Source organism: Hypanus sabinus, chromosome 22 (assembly GCF_030144855.1).
Source record: "Hypanus sabinus isolate sHypSab1 chromosome 22, sHypSab1.hap1, whole genome shotgun sequence".
Lineage (NCBI taxonomy): Eukaryota > Metazoa > Chordata > Chondrichthyes > Myliobatiformes > Dasyatidae > Hypanus > Hypanus sabinus.
The window spans coordinates 10,326,790-10,344,427 of NC_082727.1; the positions used below are offsets into that span (position 1 = coordinate 10,326,790).

Below are 17,638 nucleotides of genomic sequence, written 5' to 3' on the forward strand. Positions count from 1 at the left end.
TCTCTGTGACCTTGTCTGACATTTTCTGCAGACTTTTATCTTTGAACTAACAGTCATTCATGGGAAGATTTGCGCATTTATAACATTTTTAGCTTTTTGCACCATTCAGGGACATTTTGTGCAATTCAAATTCTAACCACCTTTTCTGTAGTTCTGCTGCATCCTTTGTTGCAGTCTCTAGCGATTATTGCAGTGGTCAATGCAATAAGTTTGGGTCTCTTTTGGATAATAGTCTCTCTTGTGCTTTGACTATGCAATCCACATAAGCCTGTCCCTTAATGCATCAGAAAGTCCATCTTACAAGTCACAATACTGAGAAAGTTTGTGCAGTTCTGCAATGTATTCAGAAAGGTTTTCCTCTTTCAACTAGTTTCTTTTGTAAAATCTAAATATCTCCGCTATCACCAGCAGTTTAGGGCCAAGTGATTTTGTAAAATTGCAACCATTTCATTGAATGTCTTGCTTGCTGGCTTTTCAGGGGTTACTAGGTTATGTCAGAGACTGTATGTTCTTGGAGCCATTAAACTAAGAAGTGTGGGGCTTTCTTCTGCTCCATGTTGTTCATATTACAATACAGTTCAACCCTCTCGATATGACTCCGACTTCATTAGTGATATCAAATTTGTGAGCTTTCCAGACTGAAGCCATCCCAGGTTATTTTCACTTTAAATTTAGCATGTCTTTCTCTGTTACTATTCACTGTACTCGTGTGACAGCTTTCTCGTGCTGTTTTGTTCCGTAACCATGCCGTAACTGTTGGTGCAGTTTGTGATATTTTTTGACATATGGGTTTGTTCTCACTTCCAATTTGTTGTGTCTGCACAACTACCTGTATATTAAATAATAGTGCACAAGTGGGAGTTGGCTTTAACTGGTGTATTCACATTGCAGTGAGAGAGAGAACAATGTGCATGTGTAGACAATAGATCAATATGTAGCACTAAGTGGGGAGGGGTCATTGATCTAAAAGAAATAGGTCTATACATTACAAAAGTGATGATTGAGATTGAAATGATGAGGTGGATGTAGAAGGTGAGTACCAGCTGCCTGCCTTTTGATCACTCGTGGGGTCGCTGTGCCACCGGAGAGGAGAGACTGCCTTTTGATTACTGGTAGGGTTGCTCTGCTGCCAGAGAGGGGAGACTGACTTTTGATCACTTGGGGGGGGGGGGGGGGGAATCACTGTGCCACCAGAGAGGAGACACTGCCTTTTGATTACTGGTGGGGTTGCTCTGCTGCCAGAGAGGGGAGACTGCCTTTTGATCGCTGTGCTACTGCAGAGGAAAAGGCCTGCCACTGTGCCTAGAGAATGTTACTCAGGTTTTCTGTGTTTTGGATGTGGACTTGGACTATAGACTTTCTTGCAATCTCGTAGTTTTTTTTAATGTTCTGTGTTTTTCACCTATTTTGTGTGTGGGACAGGGGGATTTGAGGGTCAATGTACTTGTTTCTGTTTTCTTTTTTTGTGTGGGGAGAGGGGGTTTGATGATTGTGCTACTGTACTGGTTTTGTGGCTATCTGGAGAAGAAAAATTTGAGTTGTATACTTTTAAGTGAACTGTTGAACCTTTGAAATAGCTATCTTTGTTCTTATAACATTGCCTAATTGTAATAATTAGGAATTATTAATCATCCAAGGAAGAGTGGGAAGTCTTCAGAGTTGGGAGGAGCTTGAACTATGCTATACAGCTTTGTATTGGTCAACTGATATTACTGATAAATGTTGAAATGAGGTTAGTATGCAGATTTTAACCAGGAGTTCTGTATTGTGGCATTCTTCAATACATTCTTGAAGATGAAGACACATGGAGAATAACTTGACAGTATTTGCATGTGTTTTGTATGCAAACAAGAGGATTAATTTTGATATGGTTAACAAATAAATCAAACTAAAATACCTTATTGGAGGCAGTGTTCAGTCATACAAGTGGAAGTAGGTCTTAGACATGACTGCATACGCTGAGAGTCCAGGATTTTCTGATTGTTTTGATGTCAAATTTATCAGTTTGTCCTGCAGTTGAATTCCACATGGAAATAAGGTGGCTCTAGGATATTAGGGAACAATATTCCAATTCTCTGCTTAGTGGGTGGGAAATATGAAAGTTAGTTTCTCAGTTGCTTTTGTTTAAAATCTCAAGGCCCACCAAATTATGTTGACTATAGGTTATTTGCTGTTCAAACCTCAATGCAAGTGTAATGGTACGGCAGACATTAAAGCTCAAAACACATTTATTACCAAAGTCTGTATACCCTAAATGTCTTCCAGGCACCCAATGGAAAACAAAGGTACAAGAGAATTCACAAAAAACCACACATAATAAAGATTGACAAATGTCCATTGTGCAAAAGAGGGCCAATCATGCAAAAATGAGAGTAATTAAGCAAAGAATACTCTGAAAGTAAGCTTCAGGGTCCCTGAAAGTAAGTCCACAGGCTGCAGTCAGTTCATTGCTAAGGGGAGTGAGCCCAATGGCTACAGGGCAAGAACTGCTCTTGATCCTGGTGGCATTTAGCTCAGGGCTCCTACATCTCCTACCTGACGGAAGTAGCAAGAAGAAAGACAGAGGTGCAAAGCAGGCATATGGGGCGGGTTCAGCTGGGGGATCTAGACTGGTGTGGAATAGTGGCATTGAATATTGGTTTTATTTTCCAAAATGGGCCTTCAACCTTTAGCCCAGTTAAGTTTTTTTGGGGGGGCAGAAATAAGCAGGCTGTGCAGTGTGAGCCAGATCCAAAATGACTTGACCTATTGTGCCAAATTTTGTTTTTAGATTGATGAAGAATTTTCTAAGGAACTGATTTTTAATCAAAATGATCCTCAAATTTGACTTGTGTGAAGATAGAACTAGAAAGGACATTAGCCATGTTAAGGGGCTGATATAATATTTGGCAACCCCTTGCTGAGGAGAAGAATAATGCCACATTAAGCTAGTATATTGTTATTATGTAAATTGGCCACCCTAATGCATGGTGCCCTACACAAGTTGTGAATCACAGGGATGTGTATGCTGGTTACTTTATTGCTTTGCTTAAATGCCGTTTTGTTTAAGTTGTTATTTTAATAAGGCACCATGGTAGCATAGCAGTTAGTGCAATGCCATTACAGCTTGGAGTTCAATTCTGTAAATCCTCCCCATGGAATGTGTGGGTTATCTCCGGGTGCTCTAGTTTCCTCCCATAATCCAAAGACGTACAGATTAATTGGACATTGTAAATTTGTCCTATGATTAGGTTAGGATTAAATCTGGTTTGCTGGGGCGGCGTTGCTCAAGCAGCCAGAAAGGTCTATTCCACATTATCTCTAAATAAAGAAAATAAAAGCTTACTGGGTTTGCACACTGATTTGAAAAGTGGTAGCTCAAGCAGATATCTATTTAACAGGCATATGGTGTACTGGCCTTCAGTAGTTGGGCTCTGAATACAGTATGTAGGTTTTGCTGCAACTTCAACAGTTCTGGTCACCACATTTGTTATAGTGCTAGAGAATGAAAAGATATTCACCAGGATGAGGTTGTGTGGAATAGGCATTTCAGCAATGAGGCGAGACTAGGTCTGTTCAAGTGGTAAGAGTGAACGGGGGGGGGGGGGGGGTGGTAGAATCTGAAGGGACATTGGTGTGGGGGGTGGAATTTGAGGAGAACTTTCTTATCAGACCATTGGTTACCTTGAATAATCATGGTGGATGCAGAGATGTCTGCAGTATTTTAGAAGTATCTATATGAGAGCTGGCTTGATTTGCCTAGGTACAGACCGTTATGTACCAAGTTATAGAAGATGGGATTATTACAGTATACAACATTGGGTAGGCAACATTGATGTGATGGGCTGGGTGAACTGTTTCCATTCTGTATGACTCTGATGCCACACCAATGCCTTGTATTTGAATTGGGAAAGGTTTGGTCTCTCGTGGCTGATGGCAAATATAATATTTACCTGTTGTAGTAGTTAGTATGACAGATAAATTACAGTCTGCTCAAAAACGTAGCTTAATTTTTCCAAGGGCAGGGGGGAAATTAGTGAAATGAGGTAAAATAATAACTTGTGAAAACAAAAATCAGTAAATGCAGACAACTGTTCTTTTGCATACCGAGCCTATTTTAAAATAAGAATTACATTTTGCCTTTCAAATACTTTCTAAAACTTGAGGTGTTCCATCCGTATGATTGACAGATAGTAATACTTGAGTACACAGATTACTCAGTCTGTGTTGAACACTCAGTCGCAGCTCGTGCTGAGGCTTTTGCAAGAAGCTGCGGGATTAAAGTAAACTAAGCAGTAAAGGCTCTTAAAGGTGCGCAACTCAATGGTTTATCTTAATTTGAAATTAGATTTTTAAAATTGTAAAATTATTTGAATATAAATTAAATGGCATATTAGGTAGGTGTGCTGGGTGTAGATAGAATTGATGAAGAATTTTGAGCTGTTTTTATGTAACCAGTGAGCTTCAGTTCAGCACTTACAATTACAACAAGTACCAATATCATAAATATGATGGTCATAATAAATTTAACGTTAACAATTCCCTTAACTGTACCGTCTTGGTGAGCCATGCTGATAGCATAGTGGTTAGCAGAATGCTTTACAGAACAGGCAATGTGGGTTCGATTCCCATAATGTGGGTTTGGTGCCACCTTTACCACAGATTCCATCTGCGAATTAACCTTCTGCCTATAAGGTGTTTGTACATTCTCCCTGTGACTGCATGGATTTCCTCTGGGTGCTCCTGTTTCCTCCCACAGTCCAAAGGCGTACAGGTTGGTAGGTTAATTAGTCATTGTAAATAGTTCTGTGATTAGTCTAGGGTTAAATTGGGGATTGCAGGGTGGTGTGGCTTGGGCTGACGAGGCTTATTCTGTACTGTAGTACAACAAATAAATGTTATTAATGACTGTGTCTTAGCCGTGCAGGATTAAATTTTTTATTAGTTGTATTTGGGGGAAAAAAATTAAGTTTTGTTACTTAATGGAGATTACTTTCTAGATAATGTGCGTAATTTAGTTTTAAGTGTTTGTGATGGCTTGGAGAGAGGTATTTTATGGTTGCTAAAATGCTGAACTATCAGATTGATCTGGTTTTTAAAAAAATTTAAAACGTACCACCCTGAATTTGAGTGAGTCTAGCAACTTTTCGCTCTCAATGCCAGCTGCAAATTAGTAGTTGGGTTTTTTTTTTCATCATTTCAGACATTCCATACCAAAAACCTTTCAGTTTTTATCTTGTTGGAATTCGAGTACGTGCAAAGGTATTTAAATATCGGCTGGCCAGCTGTAGTTCACACCCAAGTTTTGAATGTTGCTATGTGTAATGTTTTTAATATTTGAATAATACTATAGATATATTGTTTAATTAAGCATTCTTTGTCTACATAACATTATGGTTTACAAGTAAGAATCATAAAACATAGGAGCAGAATTGGGCCAATCAGCCCATTGCATCTGCTCTGCCATTTCATCACGGCTGATCCCAGATCCCATTTAACCCCATACACCTGCCCTCTTACCATAGCCCTTGATGCCCCGACCAATCAGGAATCTATTAACTTTCCGTTTTGAATATACCCACGGACTTGGCCTTCACCGCAGTCTGTGGCAGAGCATTCCAGATTCACCAGTCTTTGGCTAAAAAAAAAATTCCTTTTTTCTAAAAGGTTGCCCCTCAGTTTTGAGGTTGTGTCCTCTAGTTATGGATGCCCTCACCAGACGAAACATCCTCTCCACAGCCATCTTTATCTAGTCCTTTCAACATTTGGTAGGGTTCAATGAGATTTCCTCCTCCTTCCCCCCCCCCCCCCACCTCAACCCTCTAAATTCCAGTGTATTCAGGCCCAAAGCTGCCAGACTATCCTCATATGTTAACCCCTTCATTCCTGGAGTCATCCTCGTGAACCTCCACTGGATTCTCTCCAATGATAATACATTTTCTGAGATAAAGGGATCAAAACTGTTGACAATACTCAAGTGTGACCTGACTAGTGTCTTATCAGCATTATCTTCTTGCTTTTACCTTCTATTCCCCTTGAAATAAGTGCCAACATTGCATTTGCCGCCTTAACCACAGATTCCACCTGTGAATTAACCTTCTGGGAGCTTTGCATGAAGACTCCTAATCCCCCTTGGACCTCTGATGTTTGAATTTTCTTCCCTTTTAGATGATAATCTGCTTTTACTAAATTGCAATATCTTACCTTTCCAAAGCTCTTCCATCTGGCATAGTTCCTTTTGTAATAGCAATGGCACATCTGCTCCCTAACACTCCTGGATCTCTGGTATGCTGCTAGAGTCTTCCACAGTAAAGACTGAAGTAAAGTACTATTTAGTTCATCTGCCGTTTCTTTGTTCCCCATTACCTCACCAGCATCATTTTCCAGTGGTCCAATACCATCTCTTGCCTTTTTATTCCTTATATAACTGAAAAATCTTTTACATTCTGCTTAATATTATTGGCTCATTTGCCATCATTTCATCTTTTCCCTTTTTGTTCGTATGTGAATAACGTACGTCATTGCACTGTCTTACTAAAGAGTAAATGTTCTCCTGAGCTCCTACAATTTTTCATTTGGCTTGGAAGTTACAAAACATAAGTGGTGATGAAAGAATTAAAAAAAAAAATTGTTGAAGTGATCACTTTTTTATATTTTGCAAGGGGAGACAGGCAGTTGGGTCCTAAAAATGCCAATAACAGACTTGTAAACAGTGAATACTGGGCGATAAATTAAAAAAAAATCAGAAATGTCTGACTACTTTGGAAAGATGGATGCAATTGATTGCATGACACATAACTGGGTGGTGTATACTGAACAAATTTGAGTGGTATTTTGAAGAGAATGAAATAGCCAATGAAAAACGAGTGCCAGTTTTACTGGGTGGAAGAGCATACAGTTTGCTTAGAAGTTTCATTGCTCCAGCCAAAGTGAGCTTTGCTGATATTGTGAAAGTAATGCAGGAACATTTAAAACCAAAACCATTGTTTATTACAGGACGATTTAGGTTTCATAAGCAGAATCAAAAGGAAGGGGAGTCCATTTCAGCTTACATAGTTGAACTGAAGGGATTGAACTAAGCATCCAGTTTGGTAATGGGGTTAATGATGCACTGAAAGATTGTTTAGTTTGTGGAATCATTCACGAAAATATTCAAAAACTGCCCTGAACTGAAACACAGCTAACATTTAAAAGAACAGTTGGAATTGCTGTAACAATGGAAACAGCAGCCAGAGATGCATTTGAGTTACTGTCAGGAATGGAAGTGAGCAATTCCGGGAATGGAAGTTGCAACATCTAAATCGAAACCTGCCTAGTCAAACAAATTGTTACCATTGTGTCAGGGGCTCGCATACACCAGACCAATGCAGTTTTCAAGACAAAATTTGCAGAAAAGTAAACAGAGTAGGACAGGTACAAGAGAATGTCAGGCAGACAAAAATAAATAAATGGACTGCTCAAGGAAGAGAAGAATAAAAAGTAAGTGGCAGGCTCAAAAACAGCGGTAATCTGCATGCTGTTGATGAAAAATCTGATTGACATAGGACTAGGTAGCTTTGAGATTTACAATGTGAAAACAAAAAATATGAGCAATATGTTTACACCAGAAGTTAACAACAACTTAATTAAAATGGAATTGGACACTAGCTCGGCTGTTTCAGTCATTTCACAAAATGAGTTTGTTTGGCATTTCAAAGATATTGAACTAAAACCTGCAGATGTCCAACTCATACTGAACAGGCAATAACTTCTGTGGGACTGACATCCGTAACAGTGAAATACAACAACTAACAAGCCACATTGAACTTGTATGTGGTAAAAACAGGGGGACCAGTATTGTGGGGCAGGGAATGGCTGAAACACAGACAACTTGATTGGTGATCTACCCACCATTTGCATGCCACATCTCCTGTAATAGTCAACTGAATGTGAATTAAGCAAGTTACTGGGTGATGCTACAGGAGAGTTCAATGATGATATAGAAAACTCCAGCATATCAAGAGTAAAATGGTGCTAACTGAAAATGCCACAGCCAAGTTTTACAAAGCCCATCTGATTCCTTACACCATCTGTGATAAAGTAGCCAGTGAGCTAAATTGTGCGGAGGCTGAAGGAATTATTTTCAATGTTGAGTGGAGCCCTTGGGCAACGCCGGTGGTAACAGTAGCCAAAAAGAATAGGTCTGTCAGGATCTGTGGTGATTGAGGTCATCATCAACCTAGTACCAATACCTTCTGCGTGGGATAGAGGACATCTTTGCAAACCTTTCTGGAGGAAAACACTTTAGTAAAGTGGACTTGGCTGAGGCCTACCTACAGAAGAGTCCAAAGTGTTTCTCACCATAATTACTCACAAAGGATTATATCGCTATAATAGGCTTATTTTTGGAATAGTGTCTACTCCTGCCCTTTGGTAGAAAGCTATGGATCAAATGCTGTAAGGCTACACAGGCATTCAGTGTTAACTGGAGACGTCATTGTTACCAGTGAGAATGACAAGCAACATCTCAAAACCCAAAACGGTGTTAAAAAGATTAGAAGACAAATGCAACAAGTGTGAATTCTTTAAAGCAAGCATTACTTACTGCAGCCACATTGATGCACAAAGATTTTACGTGTGTTAAGAAAATTCAAGCAAGCAGTAGTGGTTGCACCAAAGCCAAAGGACATGTCACAAGAGCAGTCTTTATTGGGATTTGTCAATTCCTATAATAGGTTTCTGTCAAACCTGGCTACTATGCTTTACCCCTTGTAATTCAACTCATTACTCTAGATCGGGAAGAAATGGCAATGGACAAAGCACTGTGAGGTGGCTTTCAAATGGTAAAGTATATCTTCACATCAGACACACATTATGATCCACATCAAGTGAAGCTTGCCTGTGAAATTCAAGAAGACAACTAATCATGGAAGTGCTGATGGAGTGTCCCGTTTACCCTTGGAAAAGGAAATACCTGAAAAATTTACAAAAAAAGGACAAACTTTTGGTGGCTCTAGAGTGGCTGGAAAGTACAGTAGGAATTCCAATTTCTCTTTTTTTAAAAAAACCAGCATGGGATGAACTTGCCCTTGACGGAGATTGCCTTGAGATTAAGAGCTGTTGTACCATCCAAGCTGAGAGACAAATGTTGGATGACCAATATGCAGGTCACCTAGGTGTGGTCAAAATGAAAACATTGTTGTCTGGTGGCCTGAGGTAGATCAGCATTTTGACCAGCTTGCCCTGCACTGTTCGTGATACCAACACATCCAGAAGATGCCATGAGCAGCACCTCTCCATTCCTGGGAATGGCCTGCATTGCCCTGGCAGAGGATTCTTGTGGATTTTGCGAAACCATTCATGGGCACACATTTCTTGATAGTGGATGTTCAATTTGGAAAGTTGAAGACAGGCTACTGTGGAAGGCAAGGGAGGAGATTGCTGAGCAAAACAATGATCTTTGCATCATCAATGGGGACGGGGAAGGTTCCGGAGAATTGGAGGGTTGCAGAAAGAGAGTAGAGATAGCCCAGGAAATTGTAGACCAGTGAGTCTTACTTCAGTGGTTGGTAAGTTGATGAAAAAGATCCTGAGAGGCAGGATTGATGAACATGTGGAGAGGTAATGTATGATTAAGAATAGTCAGCATGGCTTTGTCAAAGGCATATTGTGCCTTATGAGCCTGATTGTATTTTTTTATTTGAGGAGTGACTAAACACATTGATGAAAGTAGAGCAATAGATGTGGTGTTTATCGATTTCAGCAAGGCATTTGATAAGGTACCCCCTGCAAGGCTTATTGAGAAGGTAAGGAGGTATGGGCTCCAAGGGGACATTACTTTGTGGATCCAGAATTGGCTTGCCCACAGAAGGCAAAGAGTGGTTGTAGACGGGTCATATTTTGCATGAAGGTCGGTGACCAGTGGTGTGCCTCAGGGATCTGTTCTAGGAACCCTTCTCTTTGTGATGTTTTTAATGACCTGGATGAGGAAGTGGAGGGATGGGTTAGTAAATTTGCTGATGACACAAAGATTAGGGGTGTTGTGGATAGTGTCGAGGGCTGTCAGAGCTTACAGCGGGACATTGATAGGATGCAAAACTGGGCTGAGAAGTGGCAGATGGAGTTCAACCAGATAAGTGTGAAGTGGTTCATTTTGGTAGATCAAATATGATGGCAGAATATAGTATTAATGGTAAGACTCTTGGCAGTGTGGAGGATCAGAGGGATCATGGGGTCCGAGTCCAGAGGACACTCAAGGCTGCTGTGCAGGTTGACTCTGTGGTTAAGAAAGCATATGGTGCATTGGCCTTCATTAATTGTGGGATTAAGTTTAGGAGCCGGGAGGTAATGTTGCAGCTATATAAGACCCTGGTTAGATCTCACATGGAGTACTGTGCTCAGTTCTGGTTGCCTCACTACAGGAAGGATGTGGAAACCATAGAAAGGGTGCAGAGGAAATTTACAAGGCTGTTGCTTGGATTGGGGAGCATGCCCTATGAGAATAGGTTGAGTGAACTTGGCATTTTCTCATTGGAGCAACAGAGGATGAGAGATGACCTAATAGAGGTGTGTAAGATGAGAGGCATTGATCATGTGGATAGTCAGAGGCTTTTTCCCCAGGGCTGATATGGCTATCACAAGAGGGCACAGTTTTAAGGTGCTTGGAAGTAAGTACAGAGGAGATGTCAGGGGTAAGTTTTTTTTTTACGCAGTGCTGAGTGCATGGAATAGGCTGCTGGCAATGGTGGTGGAGGTGGATACAATGGAAGAGTTTAAGAGACTTCTGGACAGGTGTAAGAAGCTTAGAAAAAGAGGGCTATGGGTTACTTTAATTTCTAAAGTAAGAACATGTTTGGCACAGCGTTGTGGGCTGAAGGGCCTGCATTGTGTTGTAGTTTTTCTGTTTTTTCTAGAACTGGACCAATCTCTTACAATGGCGATTGTCTGATGTCATCTGGAGATGACACATTGATCAGTTGAGGAAAGCAAAGTCAGTGTTAAAGGTAGCCAGAGCAGCCAGATTCGACTCCTGCAACCACCATGGAGGAGTCTTCAGAACTTGCGATTGGTTCATTGCCTCAGGTCTCACCTGCCAAGCAGGCTGATAGCCCCCTTGTCAGGAAAAACATTATCCCACAAGAGTAAGAAATTCTCCACAGCAATTAAGTCTTTCAGCCTGAATGGGACAATTTTAATATTTACTAGCTGTGGGTGTTTACAGAGTAGTTGTATTATATAGTATACTGTGTATATAAGTTGACTGGAAAGCACTATTTACCGTGTTTTTGAGATGCATTCTATATTGAGTTGGAGTTTATAGCTAAGCAGGGAGGAGTGCTGTGTAGTTAATATTTTGGTAATATTTGAGTAGTTTGATTAAGCATTCATTGTTCACCTAATTCATTACGGGATATATTAAGAGGTATGTGAATGGCATATATCATTACACCACCATGTCATAAATATGTGCCTCACTAAAGAGAAACCTCAGCGCACGATTTCTACTGGGCTCTCGTGCATTTCCTTCAGTTAGTTTTGGAGTCACCAAACTTGAAAATTGCAATCAATGTGAATATCTAACCATGTTTCCTGTTGCCTTCCAGCTGTTTTACATCGTGTACAGTTTTTAGAGCAAATTGTATTGCATGCTATCAGGCTGACTATATTTTGGGGGCAATTTATTAATGTGGGCACCATATTAATTGAATTTCACAATAATGATCAAATGTTGCAGTATTACTTAACTAGAATATTACTTGTTCCCATTTGTTAAGAAGAAAATGATTGTAATGAGTACCATTGATTCCAATTTCTGCTATTAATTTTAGAATGTCCTGCCACTGATGTGTTACTTAAGCTTGTGAAACACGCCTTGCATAGATAATGTCTCGTGTATCTCTGGTGTCAGTATTTTTACTTTAAATTTAAAGATCATTTAATTTGGTTGACATGTCTTAATTTTCAAAAGTTGGTGAATGTAATTTTGCGGATGTCAAAATTAAATTCAGCCAAACATAGCCATGATCCCATTTCCTTTCTCTAAACACACCTGGGATGTGGAAGACAATTCTGCTGACTTGTTGCACCCAGCAAGCATTGTAGGACTACTTTGGTCAGTGGGCCTCAGACGGTGTGTCCCTGAAGTCGTGCTCTGGCAAGGCCTAGTCTTTAAACTCTAGTCAAACTAGCCAGGGCTTTGAAATATCTTAATATTGTTTAGACCTAAAAAATGTTGATTTTTTTTTCTAAATGAAAGAAATGTTAATTGCACAGAAACAAAGTACGTTAAGTAAGTTTTAAAAAATTAAACTGACTTTTCTCCCAATCCTAACATCGTTGGGCTTTGTGTGTATAGTTTGGTGTTAGAGCCAAGTGATGAGTGTGCCAATGTTTACCACTCAGCCTGTGTTGGTTTAGTGGACATGGGTGTGTCTGTGGATCACGGAATGGATAAAACATCACAATTCACTCTAACATTATTATAATGAGCAGTCATCAAGCTTGCATTTAACAATTTTTGAAAATTAAAACATCATCAAATTTAAAATGTCTTCTTGCAAATAAAAATAATTAAGACATCTTTTGTTGTTCAGATTTACAGGAGTGGAAGGACCAAGTGGCTTTGGGTTTGAATTGACTTTCCGGTTAAAACGAGAAACTGGGGAAACTGCACCTCCGACGTGGCCAGCTGAATTGATGCAGGGTTTGGCCAGATATGTATTCCAGTCAGGTAAACTTCCATAATTATTGTATTTACAGATGGTCAATGTAGAAAGAATGTAAAGTCTTCCTACAAAAGAAATTTTCTACAGCAATGGAGAACATGTAGTACAGTACAGCAGATTTGGAGCTGAATTCCTATGGAGTAATGTAGTGGAGATCCTAGTACTTCTCTGGTTCTCAAATGCAGAATTTTTCTGTTCTGTTTTCTTAATATATAAATGCAGTGGATTCCAGTTAACAGGACATATCAGGACCTGTGTACTGTATTTTGGCCCAATTAACTGGCTGCCCAAATAGCTGAAGTTTTATGGAAATAGTTTTTTTTTTAAAAAAGTGTTTTTTAAAAAAAAAAGACAAACTGAGCAACAAATTATGCATTTAAATAAAATAGAGAACAAATTAGTACACCATCAATACTACTAAGAACTTAAAGCTGTGTTAGTTCCTAATAATTATCAATGGAGGAATTCATCCAGTATACTCTGATATGTTATTTTGACTGTAAATGACCAAAATCAGTGCGGGCACCTAGTGCAGATAACAGACTGCCTTCATACAATGTTTTCAATGATTGCCTTCTAAACATTAATTTTCATTTGTAACATTTAAGATTGTTGATTCCTTCAAATTTTTCATAGTACCTAACATGTTGAAGTTGTTAAATTTTCATTTTCACTCCTGGCTGTTTCAGGCATCTTTAAGCATGAATACTTGAAACTGCAGTGAGCAAAAGTCTGCATTGCCAACAATCAGTGACAAAAATCATTGCCACTTGAACTCAAACTCTGCACCCCACACCGATGACCCCCTTCTCTCATATTCAGTCCTCTTCTTTCTGGACACCCTGCTCTGGTCTTCTGCCTGTTTTGGATTTTTTAAATTGCTACAACCCCTTCTCCCCCCCCCCCCCCCCGATCCCAGCTCTCACCTGTGCCGACCTTCACCATACCCTCTCTGAAGCAGAACACTGTCCTCGGTGAGAGTCTTGCCCTTGACTCCCTGTGCCCACGCCTCAGTGAGTTCTGCCCCATCATTACACGGTGCTCTTCTGCCACCGCCTGCTTCTTTAGCAAGGACTCTCCACTTTGTACCAACGACACCTTCTCCTGTCCTCAAACCTCCTCCTCTTCTTGGACACCCTGCTCTGGATCTTTTCATTGCCAATTGCTGAAGGAACATCAACCATGTCGACTTAACCACTCCTCTTATCAAATCTAATCTCACTCCTTCCGAGTGCACTGCCCTCCAGTCTCTCTGCCCTAATCCTGATCTTACCATCAAACCCGCATATAAGGGGGGTTTCCTGTAGTCGTCTGGTGTACTGACCTCCACCTTGGTGAGGCTGGGCGGAAACTCTCAGACGCCACCTCTTGTTTCTTGAACTGGACACCACAATGAGCACTAGGCCATTGTCTCACACACCATCACTGACCATATTGACTCCGGGGATCTCCCATCCACTGCTGCCAACCTCATGGTTTCCTCGCCCTGCACCTCCCATTTCTACCTCCTACCAAGATCCACAAACCTGCCTGTCCAGGTAAACTCATTGTTTCTGCCCCACTGAACTTGTATCTGTATACCTCGACTCTGTTCTATCCCTCCTGGTTCAGTCCCTTCCTACCTACATCCATAACACTTCATGTTCTCTGATCTTTTCAATGATTTTAGGCTCCCTGGCCCTCATTATCTCATTTTTTACAATGGATGTCCAGTCCCTATACACTTCCATCCCCCACCAGGAAGACCTCAAAGTTCTGTTTTTTTTTTCCTGGACACCAGACCCAGCCAGTTCCCTCCACCACCAATCTCCTCTGCTTAATGGTACTTGTCATCATGCAATAATTTCTCCTTTGGCTCTTCCCACTTCTCACAAAAAAGTGTAGCCATGGGCACTCGCATGGGTCCCAGCTAATCCTGTCTGTTTGTTGGCTACGTGGAACAGTCTATGTTCCAAGCCTCCACTGGTATCACTGCAACTTTTCCTACAATATATTGATGATTGTGTTAGTGCTGCTTCCTACACCCATGCCGAGCTCATCGACTTCAACTTTACCTCCATATTCTTGCCTTTACATTTACCTGCTCCATTTCCAACACCTCCCTCCCCTTTCTCAATCTCACTGTCTCTATCTCTGGAGACAGCTTGTTTACTGGTATCTCTTATCAACCCACTGATTCTCACATTTTTCTGGACTATACCTCTTCCCACCCTGTTACTTGTGAAAATGCCATCCCCTTCTCAGTTCCTCCATCTCTACTGCATCTGCTGTCAGGATGAGGCTTTTCATTCTAGAATGAAGGATATCTCTTCCTTTTTCAAAGGAAGGAGCTTTCCTTCCACCATCATCAATGCTGCTGTCAACCACATCTCTTCCATTTCACGCATGTCTGACCACCCCATCCTCCCGTCATCCTACCAGGGTTAGGGTTCCTCTTGTCCTCACTTGCCACCCTCTGCATCCAGCACATAATTCTCCTCATTACCACCATCTCCAATGGAATCCCTCCACTAAGCACATCTTTCTTCCCCCTCTCCCAACTTACTGCTTTCTGCAGGGAATGCTCCCTACGTGACTCCCTTGTCTACTTTCCCTCCCCACAGGTCTTCCTCAAGACACTTATCCTTGCAAGCGAAACAAGTACTACACATGCCCCTACACCACCTCCCTCGCTAACGTTCTGGACTGCAAATAGTCCTTCCAGGTGAGGTGACACTTCACCTGTGAGTCTGTTCGGGTCATCTACTGTAACCTGTGCTCCCAGTGTGGCCTCTTGTATATCAGTAAGACCCGATGTAGATGGGGAGACTGCTTTACTGAGCACCTACACCCAATGGCCAACCATTTTAATACCACTTCCCATTCTTATTCCAACATGCCCATCCATGGCCATCTCTACTGTTGCAGTGAAGTCACACTCGGGTTGAAGGAACAACATCTCTTATTGCATCTGGGCAGCCTCCAACCTGATAGGGTGAACATCGATTTCTTGATATTCTGGTAATTGCCCCCTCCCTCCTTCACCATTCCCCATTCTCATTTCCATCTCTCAGCTTATCTCCGTATCTGCCATCACCTTCCCCTGGTGCTCCTCCCCCTGTTGCTTTCTTCCATGGCCTCCTGTCCTTGTATCAGATTCCCCCTTCTCCAACCCTGTATCTCCTTCACCAATCAACTTCACAGCTCTTTAACTCTTATCTGATTTCTGGCATATGTTTATGTTCCTGTTGTTTTTAATTGTGAGTTAAGTATTGGCTAGGATTAGGTTTTGATTTCATATCCAAAAAGATTCCACATTTGACAATAGAGCACATGAACAGAATTGCACCAGAATGTCAGATGGCATTGTTGTGCTCTGAAATGGTAATTGAAATAAATTTTGTTGATTTGGGGAACTGGTGTTCTGGGGTGTTCCACGTGAGAGAAAGTAATGGTACATGAGAAATGATTGTATGCTTAGAATTTTCTGGTCATTAAATACTTGAGCTTTGTAAATATTTTGGGCCAAAGCAAAATCCATTACTCTGCTCTGTGACTGAGCCCATTGCAGTGACAAATCATGCTGGCATTCCTGGCAAAAGAGCAACTTTTTACTTTAATGTACTTGATTATTGTTTTAATTTTTATAATTGTTTTAATTTAAAGTAATCTTGACAGTTTTTATTCTGATTAGCAAAGACAATTAATTTGCTTAAGAACCTCTAATTTTGAAAGGAGACGTTGATTATAGGCGTGGTAGAAAATCTGAGTTGCAAAATGGTGGAACCTAAATGCAGATCTGACTTTGAGGAGCATAACCATCCCTTGGCAATCTATTTTTGAGCTTAATCTTCAGTTCTTATGACATTCACATTCTACGGGTAGTTCACGCTGTCTTCCTACCTCCTGTGTCATATCATGTTGTTTGTGGTATTGTCATCATAAACTGCTTGTTGACTCACCAGAGCCTGCCAAGTATGTGTCTCCAAAGCAATTACTGTTTGTCTTCCTCTTGTGCTCTTCATCTCTTGCTGGATGAGGAAGAATTAGGTGAATTTTAAAAACAGAGTGACTGTTAATTTTGGCAAGAAGATATAGCTGTTGCATTTTTTAGTGGTGTCTTCAGGCACTTCTGAATACAGAGCAGGAATGAGTGAATTATAGTCACATCTTTTTCAGGAACTTGAGATGGAGAACAAGATGTTCCTTCAGTTCTTTGTATTTGATCTTCTGATGCTTCATGACTTTGAGTCTTGAAAGCCAATTTTACACCCACTGGCTTTGACATTACATGATTGGACCAGGACAGACGATGGGTGATGTTCACACCTAGGAACTTAAAGTTGTCAATCTTATCACTATTGCTGTAGACAGGAGTATGTGTACCACCCCCCTTTCTGAAGTCAATGGCCAGTTCTTTTGATTTACTGACACTGAGGGGAAATCTGAATTTGCAGCAACATGCGAGTGAAAATGAAGCTACCTGTTATGTGCTGTTGTTGTTTTGGTTTCTCTTCTGGCTGTACTGGACACTGCCAAGTTACTAGAAGAATGGATTGAGAACTTTAAAATAGTTTCACGAGACTTCTACAAATACTGCACTCAGAACAAATGAATCATTGAAATATCAAATCATAAGTTGATACAGTACTGAGATAGAAAAAGACAGGCAACAAGAACCTCTGCATCTCTTATCAGAGCCTTTCCGCAAGCTGTTGTGGATAGATGAATTGAAAAGTGGAAATCTAGAACAAGTTGGACACCAGCTACAAAAGTTGGTTAAGTTTCAAGCTGACAAACTTACAAGGGTGACAGCTAAGATGCTTGAGGCTTGGTTTAGCCTTAGGACTGACGACCTCCTAACCCAGAGGTCGGCAACCTGCGGCTCCAGAGCCACATGCGGCTCTTTGATCTCTGTGATGCGGCTCCCCGTGGTTTGTTAGCTTTTGAAATGTAATTCGAAATTTGAAGATTAT

The 17,638-nt window shown here is 40.8% G+C and overlaps 1 protein-coding gene across 1 annotated transcript in view; it reads left to right on the forward strand.

Moving 5' to 3' along the window:
• sufu (suppressor of fused homolog (Drosophila)) overlaps nucleotides 1-17,638 on the forward strand; it is a 94,210-nt gene that overhangs the window by 20,168 nt on the left and 56,404 nt on the right. The window contains exon 3 of the mRNA XM_059947044.1: nucleotides 12,552-12,688. Within this exon, the coding sequence (XP_059803027.1) occupies nucleotides 12,552-12,688 (137 nt within the window). The remainder of the gene's footprint in view (nucleotides 1-12,551; nucleotides 12,689-17,638) is intronic.